Source organism: Bos mutus, chromosome 8 (genome assembly GCF_027580195.1).
Source record: "Bos mutus isolate GX-2022 chromosome 8, NWIPB_WYAK_1.1, whole genome shotgun sequence".
NCBI classification, from domain to species: domain Eukaryota; kingdom Metazoa; phylum Chordata; class Mammalia; order Artiodactyla; family Bovidae; genus Bos; species Bos mutus.
Window position 1 is genome coordinate 85,059,769 of NC_091624.1, and position 16,589 is coordinate 85,076,357.

Genomic DNA, 16,589 nt, shown 5'->3' on the forward strand with positions numbered 1-16,589 from the left:
CATTGCAGACAGATTCTTTACCATTGATCCACCTGGGAAGTGCTGAAGTTGAATATGTCTTTGTTTAAACAAATAGGGGAGTTATTATGTGACTTCTTCCTTTTCAATGTCTTATTTTCAATGTTCTGTGTCTATTCTTTAGTGGTTAAGGAGCATAGGGATAAATAAAAGACTTGTTTAGTTGCTAAATCACATCTAACTTTTTTGTGACTTCATGGACTGTTACCTCACCAGGCTCCTCTGTCCATGTGTTTTACCAGGCAAGAATACTGGAATGAATTGCCATTTCCTTCTCCAGGGGATCTTCCTGACCCAGGGATCGAACTCATCTCTCTTGTTTGGCAGGCAAATTCTTTACCACTGAGCCACCAGGGAAACCCACCCTTCATCTTGTTGTTCAGTGACTAAATTGTGTCTGACTCTGTGCGACCCTGTGGACTGCAGCAGGGCAGGCTCCCATGTCCTTTACTATCTCCTGGGTTTTGCTCAGGTTCATGGCCATTGGATTGATGATGCTATCTAACCATCTCATCCTCTGCCGATCCCCTTCCCTTTTGCTTTGCATCTTTCCCAGCAACAGGGTCTTTTCCAGTGAATTAGCTCTTCGCACCAGGTGGCCAAAGTATTGGAGCTTCAGCTGCAGCATCAGTCCTTCCAGTGAATATTCAGAGTTGATTTCCTTTAGGATTGATAGATTTGATCTCCTTGCAGTCCAAGGAACTCTCAAGAGTCTTCTCCAGCACCACAGTTTGAAAGCATCAGTTCTTCGGCCCTCAGCCTTCTTTATGGTTCAACTCTCACATCTGTACATGACGACTGGAAAAATCATAGTGTTGACTGTATGTACCTTTGTCGGCAAAGTAATGTCTCTGCTTTTTAATATGCTGTCTAGGTTTGTCATAGCTTTCCTTCTAAGGAGAAAACATCTTTTAATTTCATGGTTGCAGTCACTGTCTGCAGTGATCTTATAGCCCAAGAAAAGAAAATCTGTCACTGCTTCTGGTCCCCGCCCCCCATTTGCCATAAAGTGATGGAACCAGATCCCATGATCTTAGTTTTTTGAATGTTGAGTTTTAAGCCAGCTTTTTCATCTCCTCTTTCACCTTCATCAAGAAGCTCTTAACTTTAGGGTAAACATGTGAATCCATGATGAAGGCCTCTGTTACTTTGATGAGCCTTAATTTGAGATAGTTTGCCCATATCTTCTACACCTTTTCTCCCCCACCCCTTATTCCATATTTTCCATAGTTGTGTCCTTAGCTGGATAAGGAACTAATATATTTACTTTTGTGACTGCTTTAATTGAGAAATCAGTCTGTTGGAAATAGCCCAATGACCCTCTCTCCCAATCCATTCACTATTATATTCTTTAAAAATGTGGCTAGGCAGATGTAAGAATTGAGATGGTCATAGTTGGCCTAAAACAATGGTTCTTGAGATTTTTAGTATTGATACTTTTAGATGATCATAGGCATTTCAGTCAGAGAAGGCAATGGCACCCCACTCCAGTACTCTTGCCTGGAAAATCCCATGGATGGAGGAGCCTGGTAGGCTGCAGTCCATGGGGTCGTGAAGAGTTGGACACGACTGAGCGACTTCACTTTCACTTTTCCCTTTCATGCATTGGAGAAGGAAATGGCAGCCCACTCCAAGTGTTCTTGCCTGGAGAATCCCAGGGACAGAGGAGCCTGGTAGGAGGCCGTCTATGGGGTCGCACAGAGTCGGACACGACTGAAGCGACTTAGCAGCAGTAGGCATTTCAAAATGTGAGATGAAGTTGGCAGTATCCCATACCATAAAGTTTCAGTTAAGTCATACTCCTGCTCTTTGGGAAACTTGGAAAACATAATAATTGAATTGTTTTATAAAAGGCATTTAAGTGATTAAAGATTCATTTTCATAATTTTCAAATTAATTCTTCCACTTATTCAACTGGAAATCACAGAATCCAAGTATACATAGTATTAACCCTTTGTTTTCCATACTATCAACAATTGTACCCAAAATGAATTCATTTTATGTGTCACAATAATAGGAATATACACATTCACATACTATCATAAAGAACGTTTTACACTGTGTGTCATGAACACTGATATTTTCTTTTAAAATCTGTTATTTAAGAACATGTTGCTAAACTAATATACTAAATTCATTTCAAAACCGACTAATGAGTCAAATAGGCAGTTTGGGAAAAAGCACTCTGTTAATTAATTAGTCTCTGGTCATAAGTTGCAGCATCCTTTAAGTTGTTCTTTTCCCCACATTTAACTTCAGTTCAGTCACACAGTTGTGTCCAAACTTTGCGACCCCATAAATTGCAGCACGCCAGTCCTCCCTGTCCATCACCAACTCCCGGAATTTACCCAAACTCATGTCCATTGAGTCGGTGATGCCATCTAACCATCTCATCCTCTGTCATCCCTTTCTCTTCCTGCCTTCAATCTTTCCCAACATCAGGGTCTTTTCAAATGAGTCAGCTCTTTGCATCAGGTGGCCAAAGTATTGGAGTTTCAGCTTCAACATCAGTCCTTCCAATGAACACCCAGGACTGATCTCCTTTCGGATGGACTGGTTGGATCTCCTTGCAGTCCAAGGACTCTCAAGAGTCTTCTCCAATTCCACAGTTCAAAAGCATCAATTCTTCTGCACTCAGCTTTCTTTATAGTCCAACTCTCACATCCATACATGACTACTGGAAAAACCATAGCCTTGACTAGATGGACCTTTGTTGACAAAGTCATGTCTCTGCTTTTTAATATGCTGTCTAGATTGGTCATAACTTTCCTTCCAAAGAGTGTCTTTTAATTTCATGGCTGCAGTCACCATCTGTGGTGATCTTGGAGCCCAGAAAAATAAAATCAGCCACTGTTTCCACTGTTTTCCCATCTATTTGCCATGAAGTGATAGGACTGGATGCCATGATCTTAGTTTTCTGAATGTTAATCTTTAAGCCAACTTTTCATTCTCCTCTTTCACTTTCATCAACAGGCTCTTTAGTTCCTCTTCACTTTCTGCCATAAGGGTGGTGTCATCTGCATATCTGAGGTTATTGATATTTCTCCCAGCAATCTTGATTCCAGCTTGTGCTTCTTCCAGCCCAGCGTTTCTCATAATGTACTCTGCATATAAGTTAAATAAGCAGGGTGACAATATACAGCCTTGATGTACTCCTTTTCCTATTTGGAACCAGTCTGTTGTTCCATGTCCAGTTCTAACTGTTGTTTCCTGACCTGCATACAGATTTCTCAAGAGGCAGGTCAGGTGGTCTGGTATTCCCATCTCTTTCAGAATTTTCTACCGTTTATTGTGATCCACACAGTCAAAGGCTTTGGCATAGTCAAAAAAGCAGAAATAGATGTTTTTCTGGAACTCTCTTGCTTTTCCCATGATCCAGCGGATGTTGGCAATTTGATCTCTGGTTCCTCTGCCTTTTCTAAATCCAGCTTGAACATCTGGAAGTTCATGGTTCTTGTATTGATGAAGCCTGGCTTGGAGAATTTTGAGCATTACTTTACTACCTTGTAAGATGAGTGCAATTGTGCAGTAGTTTGAGCATTCTTTGGCATTGCCTTTCTTTGGGATTGGAATGAAAACTAACCTTTTCCAGTCCTGTGGCCACTGTTGTTTTCCAAATTTGCTGGCATATTGAGTGCAGCACTTTCACAGCATCATGTTTCAGGATTTTAAATAGCTCAACTGGAATTCCATCACCTCCCCTAGCTTTGTTCGTAGTGATGCTCTCTAAGGCCCACTTGACTTCACATTCCAGGATGTCTGGCTCTAGGTGAGTGATCACACCATCATGATTATCTGAGTCATGAAGATCTTTTTTGCATAGTTCTTCTGTGTATTCTTGCTACCTCTTGTGAATATCTTCTTCTGTTAGGTCCCTACCATTTCTGTTCTTTATTGAGCCCATCTTCGCATGAAATGTTCCCTTGTATGTCTAATTTTTTTGAAGAGATCTCTAGTCTTTCCCATTCTATTGTTTTCTTCTATTTCTTTGCATTGATCACGAGGAAGGCTTTCTTATCTCTTCTTGCTGTTCTTTGGAACTCTGCATTCAAATGGGTATATCTTTCCTTTTCTCCTTTGCTTTTCACTTCTCTTCTTTTCACAGCTATTTGTAAGGCCTCCTCAGACAGGCATTTTACTTTTTTGCATTTATTTTTCTTAGGGATGGTCTTGATCCCTGTCTCCTATACAATGTCACGAACCTCCGTCCATAGTTCATCAGGCACTCTATCATATCTAGTCCATTAAATCTATTTCTCACATCCACTGTATATTCATAAGGGATTTGATTTAGGTCATACCTGAATGGTCTAGTGGTTTTTGCCACTTTCTTCAATTTAAGTCTGAACATTTAACTTAAAGGAATTCCATTATATATACTTGGTGAAGAGAAAGAAAGTGATTCCATGTACTGTTTCAGTCCATTGGAATGATTCAGAATTAAGCATGCAACTCTGCTCCAAGTGTTTCTCTTAATATGAATATCTCATCTTACTCTATGTGATTGTGATATTTCAACTTTTTTTCATATGGTCCCAGATTAGCAAGCAACATACATACACTTCCCTGGTGGCTCAGATGGTAAAAGCGTCTGCCTACAATGCAGGAGACCAGGGTTCGATCCTGGGCGGGAAGGTCCCCTGGAGAAGGAAATGGCAACCACTACAGTACTCTTGCCTGGAAAATCTCATGGACTGTGGAGCCTGGTAGGCTACAGTCCATGGGGTTGCACAGAGTCGGACATGGTTGAGTGACTTCACTTTCACAATACATACACTTAGCTGAAGAAAAAGTGATTAATTGTGGGAAGAAAATTTATGGTACCACAGTTTGAGAGCATCAGTTCTTTGGTGCTCAGCCTTCTTTATGGTCCAACTCTCACATCCATAGATGACTACTGGAAAAACCATAGCTTCGACTATACAGATGTTTGTTGGCAAAGTAATGTCTCTGCTTTTGGATATGCTGTTTAGGTTTGTCATAGCTTTTCTTCCAAGGGATAAGCGTCTTTTAATTTCTTGGCTACGGTCACCATCAGCAGTGATTTTGCAGCCCAAGAAAATATAGTCTGTCATTGTTTCCATTGTATTCCCATCTATTTGCCATGAAATTACGGGACTGAATGCCATGATCTTAGTTTTTTGAATGTTGAGTTTTAAGCCAGCTTTTTCACTCTTCTCTTTCACCCTCATCAGGAGGCTTTTCAGTTCCTTTTTTCTTTTTTCCATTAGGGTATCATTTCCATATCTGAGGTTGTTGATGTTTCTGCCTGCAGTCTTGATTCCAGCTTGTGATTCATCCAGCCTGGTATTTCACATGATGTACTCTGCATAGAAGTTAAATAAACAGGGTGATAGTATACAGCCTTGTCATACTCCTTTCTCAATTTTGAACCACTCAGTTTTTCCGTGTCTGGTTTTAAAAGTTGCTTCTTGACCTGCATACAGATTTCTCAGGAGAAAAGGTGGTCTGGTATTCCTGTCTCTTTAAGAATATTTCACAGTTTGTTGTGATCCACACAGTCAAAGGCTTTAACATAGTCAATGAAGTACAAGTAGATGTTTTTCTGGAATTCCCTTGCTTTCTGTACCATCCAGTGAATGTTGGCAACTTGATCTCTGGTTCCTATGCCTTTTTGAAACCCAGCTGGTATATCTGAAACTTGTCCATTCACATACTGCTGAACCTAGCTGGGAGTATTTTGGGCATAACCTTACTAGCATGTGGAATGAACACAATTGTATGGTATTTGAACATTCTTTGGCATTGCTCTCTTTTGAACTGGAGTGAAAACACCTTTTCCAGTCCTGTGGCCACTGTTTAGTTTCCCAAATTTGCTGACATATTGAATGCAGCACTTTTAACAGCATCATCTTTTAGGATTTTAAATACCTCAGTTGGATTTCTTGCATTCCTGTGTCTACATTGGAAGACCTAAGTCAATTTAAAATTTTCAATGACACTTACATTTCATTGGCAGAATTCAGTCACAGAGCCCATAGGTAAGAGAGGCCAGTCTTTTAGTTGACAGCAAAGAGCTAAAATGATTTCTATCACTAAGAGGAAGGGGAGAATGGATGATGGAGACAGAAATGTATACCATACAAGTAATCCCAAACAAATAAACAACCAGCAAATATAGTATTATAAAATGAAATGTGATTTTAAAAGCCATTAAACAGGCTAAGCAGTTATGAGAGACTTATGGGTTTTGGTGTCTGTAGGGAAGACTTTCTTGAAGAGGTAACATTTAAACAATGTCTTGAGTGAAGTAAAGTAATAATGTACATGAAAATCTGATAGATGTTATATGTACGAAGGACCTGGTACTGCAGAGCAAGAAGGTTCTTGTGAATAAGAGTGACAGGTGAGGTTGGAGAGGTATATATAGGGCCAGATGGTATGGGATCATGTGGCTTTGATAGAATCTGGATTGTTTTCCTAATGTAACAAATCTGTTTGAAGATTTTTAGCTGTCAGGAGCCCATGGGGCTATTGTAGAGAACTAGGCAAGAAGTGGAGTTGACTTACACTAGGATGATGGTGGTGAAGTATTTAGAATTGGGATATATTTTGTAGGTAAGTCTAATAGGATTTACTAATGGTTTGGATATGAAATGTGAAGAAACAGAGCAACCGAGATTTACTCCAGATCTTAAGTCTTTGAACACTGAGTAGGTGGTGGGGTCATTTTCTGAGAGGCAGAGAGAGCAGGTTTGTGAGAGAATAGGAAGCCAAGAACTTTATTTTGGATAGATTAAATTTGAGGTGCCTATTAACATTTCTCAATATCGAGGACCTTGAAAAATGATTTTAGCATTATGGTGGGGAGGGAAATCTGACTGGGGAGGTTACAGAGTGAATGGGGATGAGGAAGAAGAGACAGTGATTGTAGGCAACACTTTTAAGGAATTTTGCTGAAAAGGGCAGCTGAAAGGTGGATCAATAGCTAGAGGACAATCTAATTTTGGAAAAAATTTACCTTGATATTCAGCATTTCAATGTTTGCACCTTTAAGTGTGGGTTTCAGGTGTAAGAAATTTTTAAAATTAAGCTTTCCTATTCTACTTTTCAAGAATCTGTTTTATCGTTAAAGAACTAGGGGTCAAGTAATAATGTTTTTAAATTTTTTAATTTAAGGCAGTATCTTACCTTCTTTGCTATAGCTACAAAGCAATGCATTTAAAATGTTTTTTATTTCTTCAAGGCTGATAAAGAATTCGTATGGTCTTTGTGGAAACGCCTCCAGGTGACAAATCCAGATGTCACACAAGCAGTCAGTTTGGTTGTGGAAAGGTGAGGTACTAAGTTATTTTCCTATTGGTATTTAGTTTATCGAATTTGTTTCTTTTCATTATTAAAATTAACACTTAGCATTAATCTCCTGAAAGGATTCATTTGATTTCCAGAGGAAAGTTGAGCATGATTTTATAGTTATTTGACTTATTTCAAGGTGTGTCAATATGCTAAGTACAGCTAAGCCTTATCTTCTGCTCATATTCTGACATATTTGGGGAGTTTGCAGGTAAGAGATACAACTATGACCTACACACTGTGTATGTGCGTGTATGTGCAGGTGTGTTTTGAGCTTTTTCTGCTCCACTTTAAAAATTGGAGAAGTTCCTGTTGTTTGGCTTCAGAGACTGCCCCTGTAGATACATTCCTAGACATGATCTTTACTAGACATGGCTCAGTTTTTTTCCCCGTAAGATAATTGGAGTGTGTATTTGAGAGCCTGAGATGACCTTGCCAGAATAGAGTAAGTGTTCTGGAATAGGTTGAGAGATTTCACTCAGCACTCTGTATTACTCTGTAGGGGATGCCCAGTCATTTAACTATAGATTATTGGGCCTCTCCTTGGTCATTAGAAACAGTGGAGTGATGCTGGGTACTCTTTATCAAACATTTGGTATACAGTAGTCCCATGACACTTACATAGCAATTAAAACACTTGCTTTCCTATTAAATGGATTTCATTACATTTTGTAAATGAGAAGCTAAGCATATGGTTGCCTTTTCCTTTTTCTTTATTGGAGTTATGATTATATAATCTGAATATCATTTTATGATAACTTGAACTATATTCACCTTTAGAGTTTCTAGCCCTGGGATCATTCTAATATTGTCTGGAATTTGACTTTGAAAAATCTGTGATACATGCCTATGTCTAATTTTAGCATTCCTGATTATTGGGAACTTTTAAATAGTTTCTTCTCATGGTCCTGTATGTCTAATTCATCAGTTTTTTCCCTTTGGATGATCAGAATTAAGTCTTTTGTTGAAGTACCTTTGTTAGTTCCTCAATCTTTCTTGAAATTAAATGTGATTCCTCTCAGTTTCTCTGTTTTTTAGTAGAATAGACCTTTAGAAGATATATTCTTGGGATTTCTTTTGTCATTTCTGTAATTCTTTCATTATCCTTCTCTCCTTTTATTTGTATATATATTTTTACAACTTTCTAAAGCTGTTCTTAATTTACCCTTTATTCTTGGTTGAGACAGAAACAATAAAATAATTTAAGGCCATTTTATCATTCTTTAAGATTTTATTTTTCACATTTTATAATATATATAATATATGGTCACATAAAAGTGTATCAAGAATTTATAAATAAATATATATATATGTTTTGGGGTGAGTACTCAGAAGCCTTTTGCTCATAATGTAGGTAATGGGAAATTTTGGAAGTTTTTGCTTTACAGCCATGATCTTCAGAACTTTATATTTGGAGAATTTATTAAAATGCAGATGTTCAAGCTGGATTTAGCAAAGGCAGAGGAACCAGAGATCAAATTGCCAACATCTGCTGGATCATTAAAAAAGCAAGAGAATTCCAGGAAAACATATACTTCTACTTTATTTGGCTACTATGCCAAAGCCTTTGACTATATGGATCACAACAAACTGTGGAAAATTCTTTAAGAGATGGGAATACCAAACCACCTTACCTGCCTCCTGAGAAATCTGTATGCAGGTAGAAAAGCAACACTTAGAACTGACATGAAACAGCAGATTGGTTCCAAATCAGGAAAGGAGTATGTCAAGGCTATATATTGTCATCCTGCTTATTTAACTTATATACAAAGTACATCATGTGAAATGCTGGGCTGGATGTAGCACAAGCTGGAATCAAAATTGCTGGGAGAAATATCAATAACCTCAGATATGCAGATGACACCACCCTTATGGCAGAAAGCGAAGAAGAACTAAAGAGCCTTTTGATTAAAGTAAAAGAAGTGAGTGAAAAAGTTGGTTTAAAACTCAACATTCAGAAAACTAAGATCATGGCATCCAGTCCCATCACTTCATGGCAAATAGATGGGGAAACAATGGAAACAGTGACAGACTTTATTTTTTGGGGCTCCAAAATCACTGGAGACGGTGACTGCAGCCATGAAATTAAAAGACACTTGCTCCTTGGAAGAAAAGCTATGACAAACCTAGATAGCATATTAAAAAGCAGAGATATTCCTTTGCCAAAAAAGGTCTGTCTAGTCAAAGCTATGGTTTTTCCAGTCGTCGTGTATAGATGTGAGAGTTGGACTGGAAAGAAAGCTGAGCACCAAAGAATTGATGCTTTTGAACTGTGGAGTTGGAGAAGACTCTTGAGTGTCCCTTGGACTGCAGGAGATCCAACCAGTCCATCCTAAAGGAGTTCAGTTCTGAATATTTATTGGAAGTACTGATGCTGGAGCTGAAGCTCCAATACTTTGGCCACCTGATGCAAAGAACTGACTCATTTGAAAAGACCCTGATACTGGGAAAGATTGAAAGCGGGAGGAAAAGGGGATGACAGAGGATTAGATGGTTGGCTGGCATCAGTGACTCCATCGACATGAGTTTGAGTAAGCTCTAGGAGTTGATGATGGACAAGGAAGCCTGGCATGCCACAGTCCATGGGGTCGCAAAGAGCTGGACATGACTGAGTGACTGAATTGAACTGATTAAAATGGAAGAGGAGACCCAGGAGTCTTTAAGCTTTCCAGGTAATTCTGATGTCCATAGATCATATGATTAGATACCTTGGAATTCAAATTGACCTTTAAAATTGGCAACCTGTAATTTGCATTTCTAATTTTATAATTATGTAAATATTTCTTTCCTTGAGAACCATGTAACATGTTTGGACTTGATATAGGAAATAATATGATTAAAGAAAGAATATTCTAAGTATTAATGTCAAATAGAATTTCTTTTTTATAGTTCATTAATTAGCCAAATTTTGCTACATTCAAGTCATTTTATATTTGTGCCTTGGTCTTCCTAGACAACATTTTTTTCCTTGGTATTTCTAATTGCTTTTCTTTTCTAGTGTTTCTTACCATAAAGAATGTCAGTGTTCAAACATTTAAATGGTGGGCTGAAGACATTCTTCCTTGGGCCCTTGGTTTATGGTATGAATTTTGGCCAGGTGGTTTTTAAACCTACTCATAGCTGTGATCTAGGATTTCTTTTTATTGCACTCCTGAACTAGTTCCAGAGTTTCTAGAATCCCACATCTTTTTTCTTTTGTTGAATTATATTTTTGAAGTTTTTTTTCTCAGGAGGGATGCATAAGTGGTTCATTTTCTGACTCCTTATATGCCCAAAATGTCATTCTTTTGTACTTGTGTTTGATTAATACTTTAGCTGAACATAAATTTTAAGTCCATCTAATTTCCCTCAGATTTTTTTAAAGTATAGCAGTGGTGTTATCAAGTGTATTTGTGATCCCAGTGCAAGTGAGATTGTTATTTCTTTCTAGGTAGCTTGCTTGAAGTTTTTAGGATTCTTCTGTCTATTTTCAGAGAAGGCAATGGCATCCCACTCCAGTACTCTTGCCTGGAAAATCCCATGGACGGAGGAGCCTGGAAGGCCGCAGTCCCTGGGGTCGCTGAGGGTTGGGCACGACTGAGTGACTTCACTTTCACTTTTCACTTTCCTGCATTGGAGAAGGAAATGGCAACCCACTCCAGTGTTCTTGCCTGGAGAATCCCAGGACGGGGAGCCTGGTGGGTTGCCGTCTATGGGGTCGCACAGAGTCAGACACGACTGAAGTGACTTAGCAGCTTAGCAGCTATATATTTTAAAATTTCAGCATTGTTTATTAATTTGAACCTTTTAAAAATTCAGAATCTCAGCCTTTGTGGGGTTCTTTCAACATCAAGACTTAAGATTTTATTTTAATTGAAGAAAAATATGATTCTTATATTTTCCTCCTTGTCTGTTCTTTACACTCTTAGAGGTTGGACCTTCTGGACTTGGCCTTCTTTTCTATCTTATTTTCTGTCTTTTAATTTTATCTCCTGAGTGGTTTTATTATGTTTTATTGCATCAATATATAGATGTTTTTTAATTTTAGAAGTCAAATTTTTATTTCTAACGTTTTTCTTATTTGGTTTTTACTTTTTCATAAGTCTTCTTTAAAAGAATGACTTTTTAATCTTTTTGATTATAATTTTTAAGTTCTTTTCTGTTTCTGACATTATCTTTGTTTCCTGTTGGTTAACTTTTATCCCTACTTTTTTACTTTAATGCTGATGGTTTCCTTCAAGTGTATGATGGTTCTTTACTGTCATATTTTTTGTGTGAAAGTGTAAATTGCATAATGTAGAAATGTTGCTTTTAATGAAATTTGCATTTTTCTATATTTGTTTACCAAAATGTTTCTCCTCTGAATGAGAGGATTGACTGTGGATATTGTGTAAGAGAAGGGAGCGGACTATCAACAAGCTTTCCTGAGGGATGTATGGCAAATGGGCTTCACTATACAGAATGAAAAGTAGACTCTTAAATCTTTCCCTTTTCTGATTGTATTGTTTGTCCCAGAAACCATAGTGGGGACCTTTTTCAGGAACATGGTTCTTTTGGGTAGTCTTGGGCCATTTATTGTAGGCAAATATTGCAGGTAGCTCTTTTGAACATGGATGAATAGGAAGCCCAGATTTTTGATTAATGGTTCTTTAGTCATCTTGATCCTGTACTTAGTAATTGGGTAATTAGAGCCTCTCTGGGCCTCTTCCAGAAAAACTAGCTTCCTCTTCCATTATAGACAGTGTGTAGATTTTGATTTTTCTCTTCTGGATTTGTCTCTGTGTGTCCATCCTTCTGTTGGTCAGATATTTGTCCATTTTGGAACCCTCTACTTATTTCCAGGCTAGGAGACTCAAGGCAGTGTGATTTAGGCATGTCAGTGCCATGTTGGTTCATTTTTTTCAAGAGGACTATAATTACCATTTTCTTCAAGAGAAGATAATATTTTTAGAATTATAATATCTTTTATTTTGATATGTCATCTTATTTAACCAGTATCTTACTGTACATTACAGTTACTTTATTTTTTAAAAAAATTTATGATGATCTTTCATGATGAATGGCCTTGTGGATAGTTTTATCTACAAGGATAAATGGTCTTAACCAGTGGTGCTACTGACACGGTATATGAAGGCGGAAATGCTAAATATCCTGAATTAAATAGGATGCTCTTGCTCAATTAAATAACCCTTGGAGATATTGGGTGTTCATTCCAGACCACTGTTGTAAAGTGAATAGTAAATAAAGTGAGTCACACCAATTATTTGTTTTCAAGTGTATATAAAAGTTATGTTTATACTATACTGTAGACTATTAAGTGCACAACAGCATTATGTCTAAAAACAATGTACATAATTTAAATATATTGCTAAAAAAATGCTCTCATCTGGGCCTTCAGTGAGTTATACACTTTTTGCAATAGTGACATCAAAGATCACTCACTGATCACAGATCATCATAACAAATATAATAATAATGAAAAAGTCTGACATATTGTGAGAATTACAAAAATGTGACAGAGAGACATTCAGTTAATGTTGGTGCTGGTAGATTTGTTTGATGAAGGGTTTCCACAAACCTTCAATTTGTAAAATGTAGTATCTGTGAAGCACAATAAGCAAAGTTCAATAAAATGAGTTATGCCTGTACTGCTTCAAATGCCCTTGGTCCCCTTTTGGAAAAATGCTTGTCTTACCAGTAATTTTTTTTTTTTTTTTTTTAACCTTTTTGGTACTGTATTATATGCCTTAGAAATCTTTTTGGTGGGGTGTCTATATACATATTTTTGGGTTGCACATGTTTTACTTTTTATTATGGAAAATTTTAATTTGATGTAAAGGCAGAGAAAATACATTAATGAACTCCCATGTTTATTCATCACCCAGCTTGAACAGTTGTCAGCACACGACCAATCTTGTTTCATCTGTAAACTTATTCTTCCTTTCTTTTGCTCTGCTGCCTCTACCACTGATGGATTATTTTGAAGGAAATTCCAGACATCATGTTATGTTACCCACGATTACATTGGTGTTTACAGTCAGTTCTTTTTATTCACAGGAGAGCTCATGACTGATGGTACTATAACTCATGCCTGAACATGGTTTGTCTAACACAGTCTTTTCTCCATAAGCAAGTCATAGCCTTCTTGCACTTAAGAACACTAGACAGCACTTCATCACTGTGCTTGGTGGTCATTTGAAACCGCAAAATCATCAACAAAGGGCAAAGATGTGAAAAATGTGGTACTAAGTAGACCATGTGAAGAATACTTGTTTACAGTATGAGAGCTGAAACCAGAAGACAGAGTGTTCCCTTGTTTGACTTCAGCTGGGAACATGTGGCTCAGGTGACTTACATTTTTCACCACTTTGTACATGTCTGCAAATGACTGAAAAAGTGCCTGGGTATTGATTTTATGCTTACAAGTAAGTTTTAGTAAGTAGGAAAGTTCACAAGTTCTGGATATGTGAATAAGTATTGACTCTATCTCTAAAAGATAAGCCTTTTAAAAAATATAACCATGAAATCTTTTTCATACTTAGAATTCTATAATTATTCCCTAATATAATCAAATATCCATTTTCAGATTTCTCCAGCTTTCTCATAACTTTCTTTTGAAAGGTGGTTTGTTCCTATGAGGATTCAAACATAGTCTACCCACTGAACATATGGGTTCCTTCTCCTTCTCTCTCCTTTTCTTTGCAGTTTATATTTGGAATAAGTTGGGTTGTTGATCCTGTAGAGTTTTCCACATTCTGGATTTTTCTGATTGTAATTTTTTTTTACTCTATAATTATCATACATTAGTAATGAGACCTAGAGGTAATTTATTCAGTTTCAGGTTTGATGTTTTGGCAAAGAAATCTTCTTTGGTGTAATATGATTCTTAGTACATCACATCAGGAGACACATAGTATATTGTCCAAATCTCTTTTTTTTTTTGCATTGTTGTGGTTGATCGCTGGGTTGTATTTCTTTAATCTAGAACAGCCTATCTTCTTCTCTTAATGGGTCAGTTTGGGTGATATTTAACAATGTTAAATCTTAACAATCTTAAATCTTCTATATTATGAACATGAAATATGTTTCCAGTTATTTATATCTTCTAAAATTTCTTGAAATAATGTTTTATAGTTTTAGAGTATGTTTGAAACTTTTTTGATAACTTTATTCCTTAATATTTTATTCTTTCTGATTTTATTATAAGTGAAATTCTTTTCTTAAGTTTATTTTCAGATTGTTTAGAATGGCACCCCACTCCAGTACTTTTGCCTGGAAAATCCCATGGACGGAGGAGCCTGGTGGGCTGCAGTCCATGGGGTCGCTAAGAGTCGGATAGGACTGAATGACTTCACTTTCACTTTTCTGCACTGGAGAAGGAAATGGCAACTCACTCCAGTGTTCTTGCCTGGAGAGTCCCAGGGACAGAGGAGCCTGGTGGGCTGCCATCTATGGGGTTGCACAGAGTTGGACACGACTGAAATGACTTAGCAGCAGTAGCAGCAGCAGTATAGATTACAATCGATGTTTTTTATATTGATTGCATATCCTGCAAGTGTGCTGAGCTCATTTTTCAGTTCTAATTTTTTGGGTAGATTCCTTAGGATTTTCTACTTACAAGATCATGTAATCTGCAAATAGAAATAGTTTTGTTTCTTTTATTCCAAACTTGGTGCCTTTTGTGTCTTTCTCTTGGCTACTTACCCTGGTTAGAACCTTAATACATTGTTGAGTTGAAGTGGCCAGAGCAGACAACTTTGTTTTACTCCTGATCATAGGGAGAAAACACCCAGTCCTTCACCACTAACTATAAAATTATCTGTCAGTTTTTCATAGATGTCCTTTAGCAAGTTTAGGAAGTTCCCTTCTAGTCCTAGTTTGTTAAGTGTTTTTATTATGAAAGGTAGTTGAATTTTTTCAAATATATCTTCTGTATCTATTGATATGATCATGTGATTTTTGTTTCATATTTTAGTGATATGATTTATTATGATAATTGATTTTCAGATATGAAACAACCCTTAAAACAACCCTGGAATAAATTCCACCTAGTCATGGTATATAATTCTTTTAATATGTTGTTGAATTTTGTTTGCTAGTATTTGTTTAGAACTTTTGCATCTATATTGATGAGAGATTCTTAGTCTGTAGTTTTCTTATGATGTTTCTGTGTGTTATTTTGTATCAGCGTAATACTGACTGTATGAAATGGGTTGGGAAATACTCTCTTCTATTTTTTTGAATTTTTTTCTTTTAATAATCGGTATTAATTCTTCTTTCAATGTTTGGCAGAATTCAGGGGTGAACCCATCCAGGCCTGGACTTTTGTTTGTGGGTAATTTTTTAAAAAATTACAATTAGAATTTCTTTACTTATTACAGGTCAACTCAGTATTTTATTTTACTTTTGGTATTTGTGTTTTCTAGGAATTCACCTATTCCTTTTATGTATCTAATTTGCTGGCATACAATTTTTCACAGTATTCCTTTATAATGCTTTTTATTTTTGTTAGGTTAGTGGTAATATACCCTTTTTTCTTTCCAATTCTGGTAGTTTGAGGCTTCTTTCTTTTTAATATTGTCAGTATAGCTAAAGGTTTGTCAGTTTTGTTGATCTTTTCAAGGAACCAGCTTTTGGTTTCCATCCATTTTCTGTTGTTCTGTTGCTAAGTTGTGCGCAACTCTTTGCAACCCCATGGACTGTAGCACACCAGGCTTTCCTGTCATTCAGTATTACCCAGAGTTTGCTCAGACTCATGTCCATTGAGTTGGTGATGCTATTTAGCTATCTCATCCTCTGTTGCCTGCTTCTCTTCCTGTCCTCAATCTTTCCCAACATCAGGGTCTTTCCCAGTGAGTCAGCCCTTTACATCAGGTGGCAAAAGTATTAGTGCTTCTGTATTGTTTTTCTATTCTCTATTTCATGAATTTCTTCTCAAGTCTTTATTTCTTCTTTGTAATTGCTTTAGGCTAAATTTGCTCTTATTTTTCCAGTGTCTTATGGTAGAACATTAGGTTACTGTTTTCAGATCTTTCTTCTAGCTAAATATAGGTATTTATAGGTATACATTTTTCTCTAAGCACTATTTTAGCTGCATCCTATACATTTTGATATTTTATGCCTTATTTTTGCTCATCTTAAAGTATTTTTTGATTTATCTTTTGATTTCCTCTTGACTTTTTTTTTTAATGCTATTTTGTTTAATTTCCACACATTTGTGAATATTTTCATTTGATTTCTAATTTTATTTCATTGTGGTCAGAGAACATACTTTGCAT

General features: G+C 36.8%; 1 protein-coding gene across 5 annotated transcripts in view; it reads left to right on the forward strand.

Moving 5' to 3' along the window:
- Window positions 1-16,589, forward strand: part of CNTLN (centlein) — a 357,018-nt gene that overhangs the window by 1,611 nt on the left and 338,818 nt on the right. For 4 of the 5 annotated variants that reach the window (XM_070375943.1, XM_070375940.1, XM_070375942.1 and 1 more), the window contains exon 2: window positions 7,226-7,314. In XM_070375943.1, the coding sequence (XP_070232044.1) occupies window positions 7,226-7,314 (89 nt within the window). Of the gene's footprint in view, window positions 1-7,225; window positions 7,315-8,962; window positions 10,005-16,589 lie in introns of those variants that run through there. The other variant, XM_070375944.1, reaches the window with a different exon arrangement.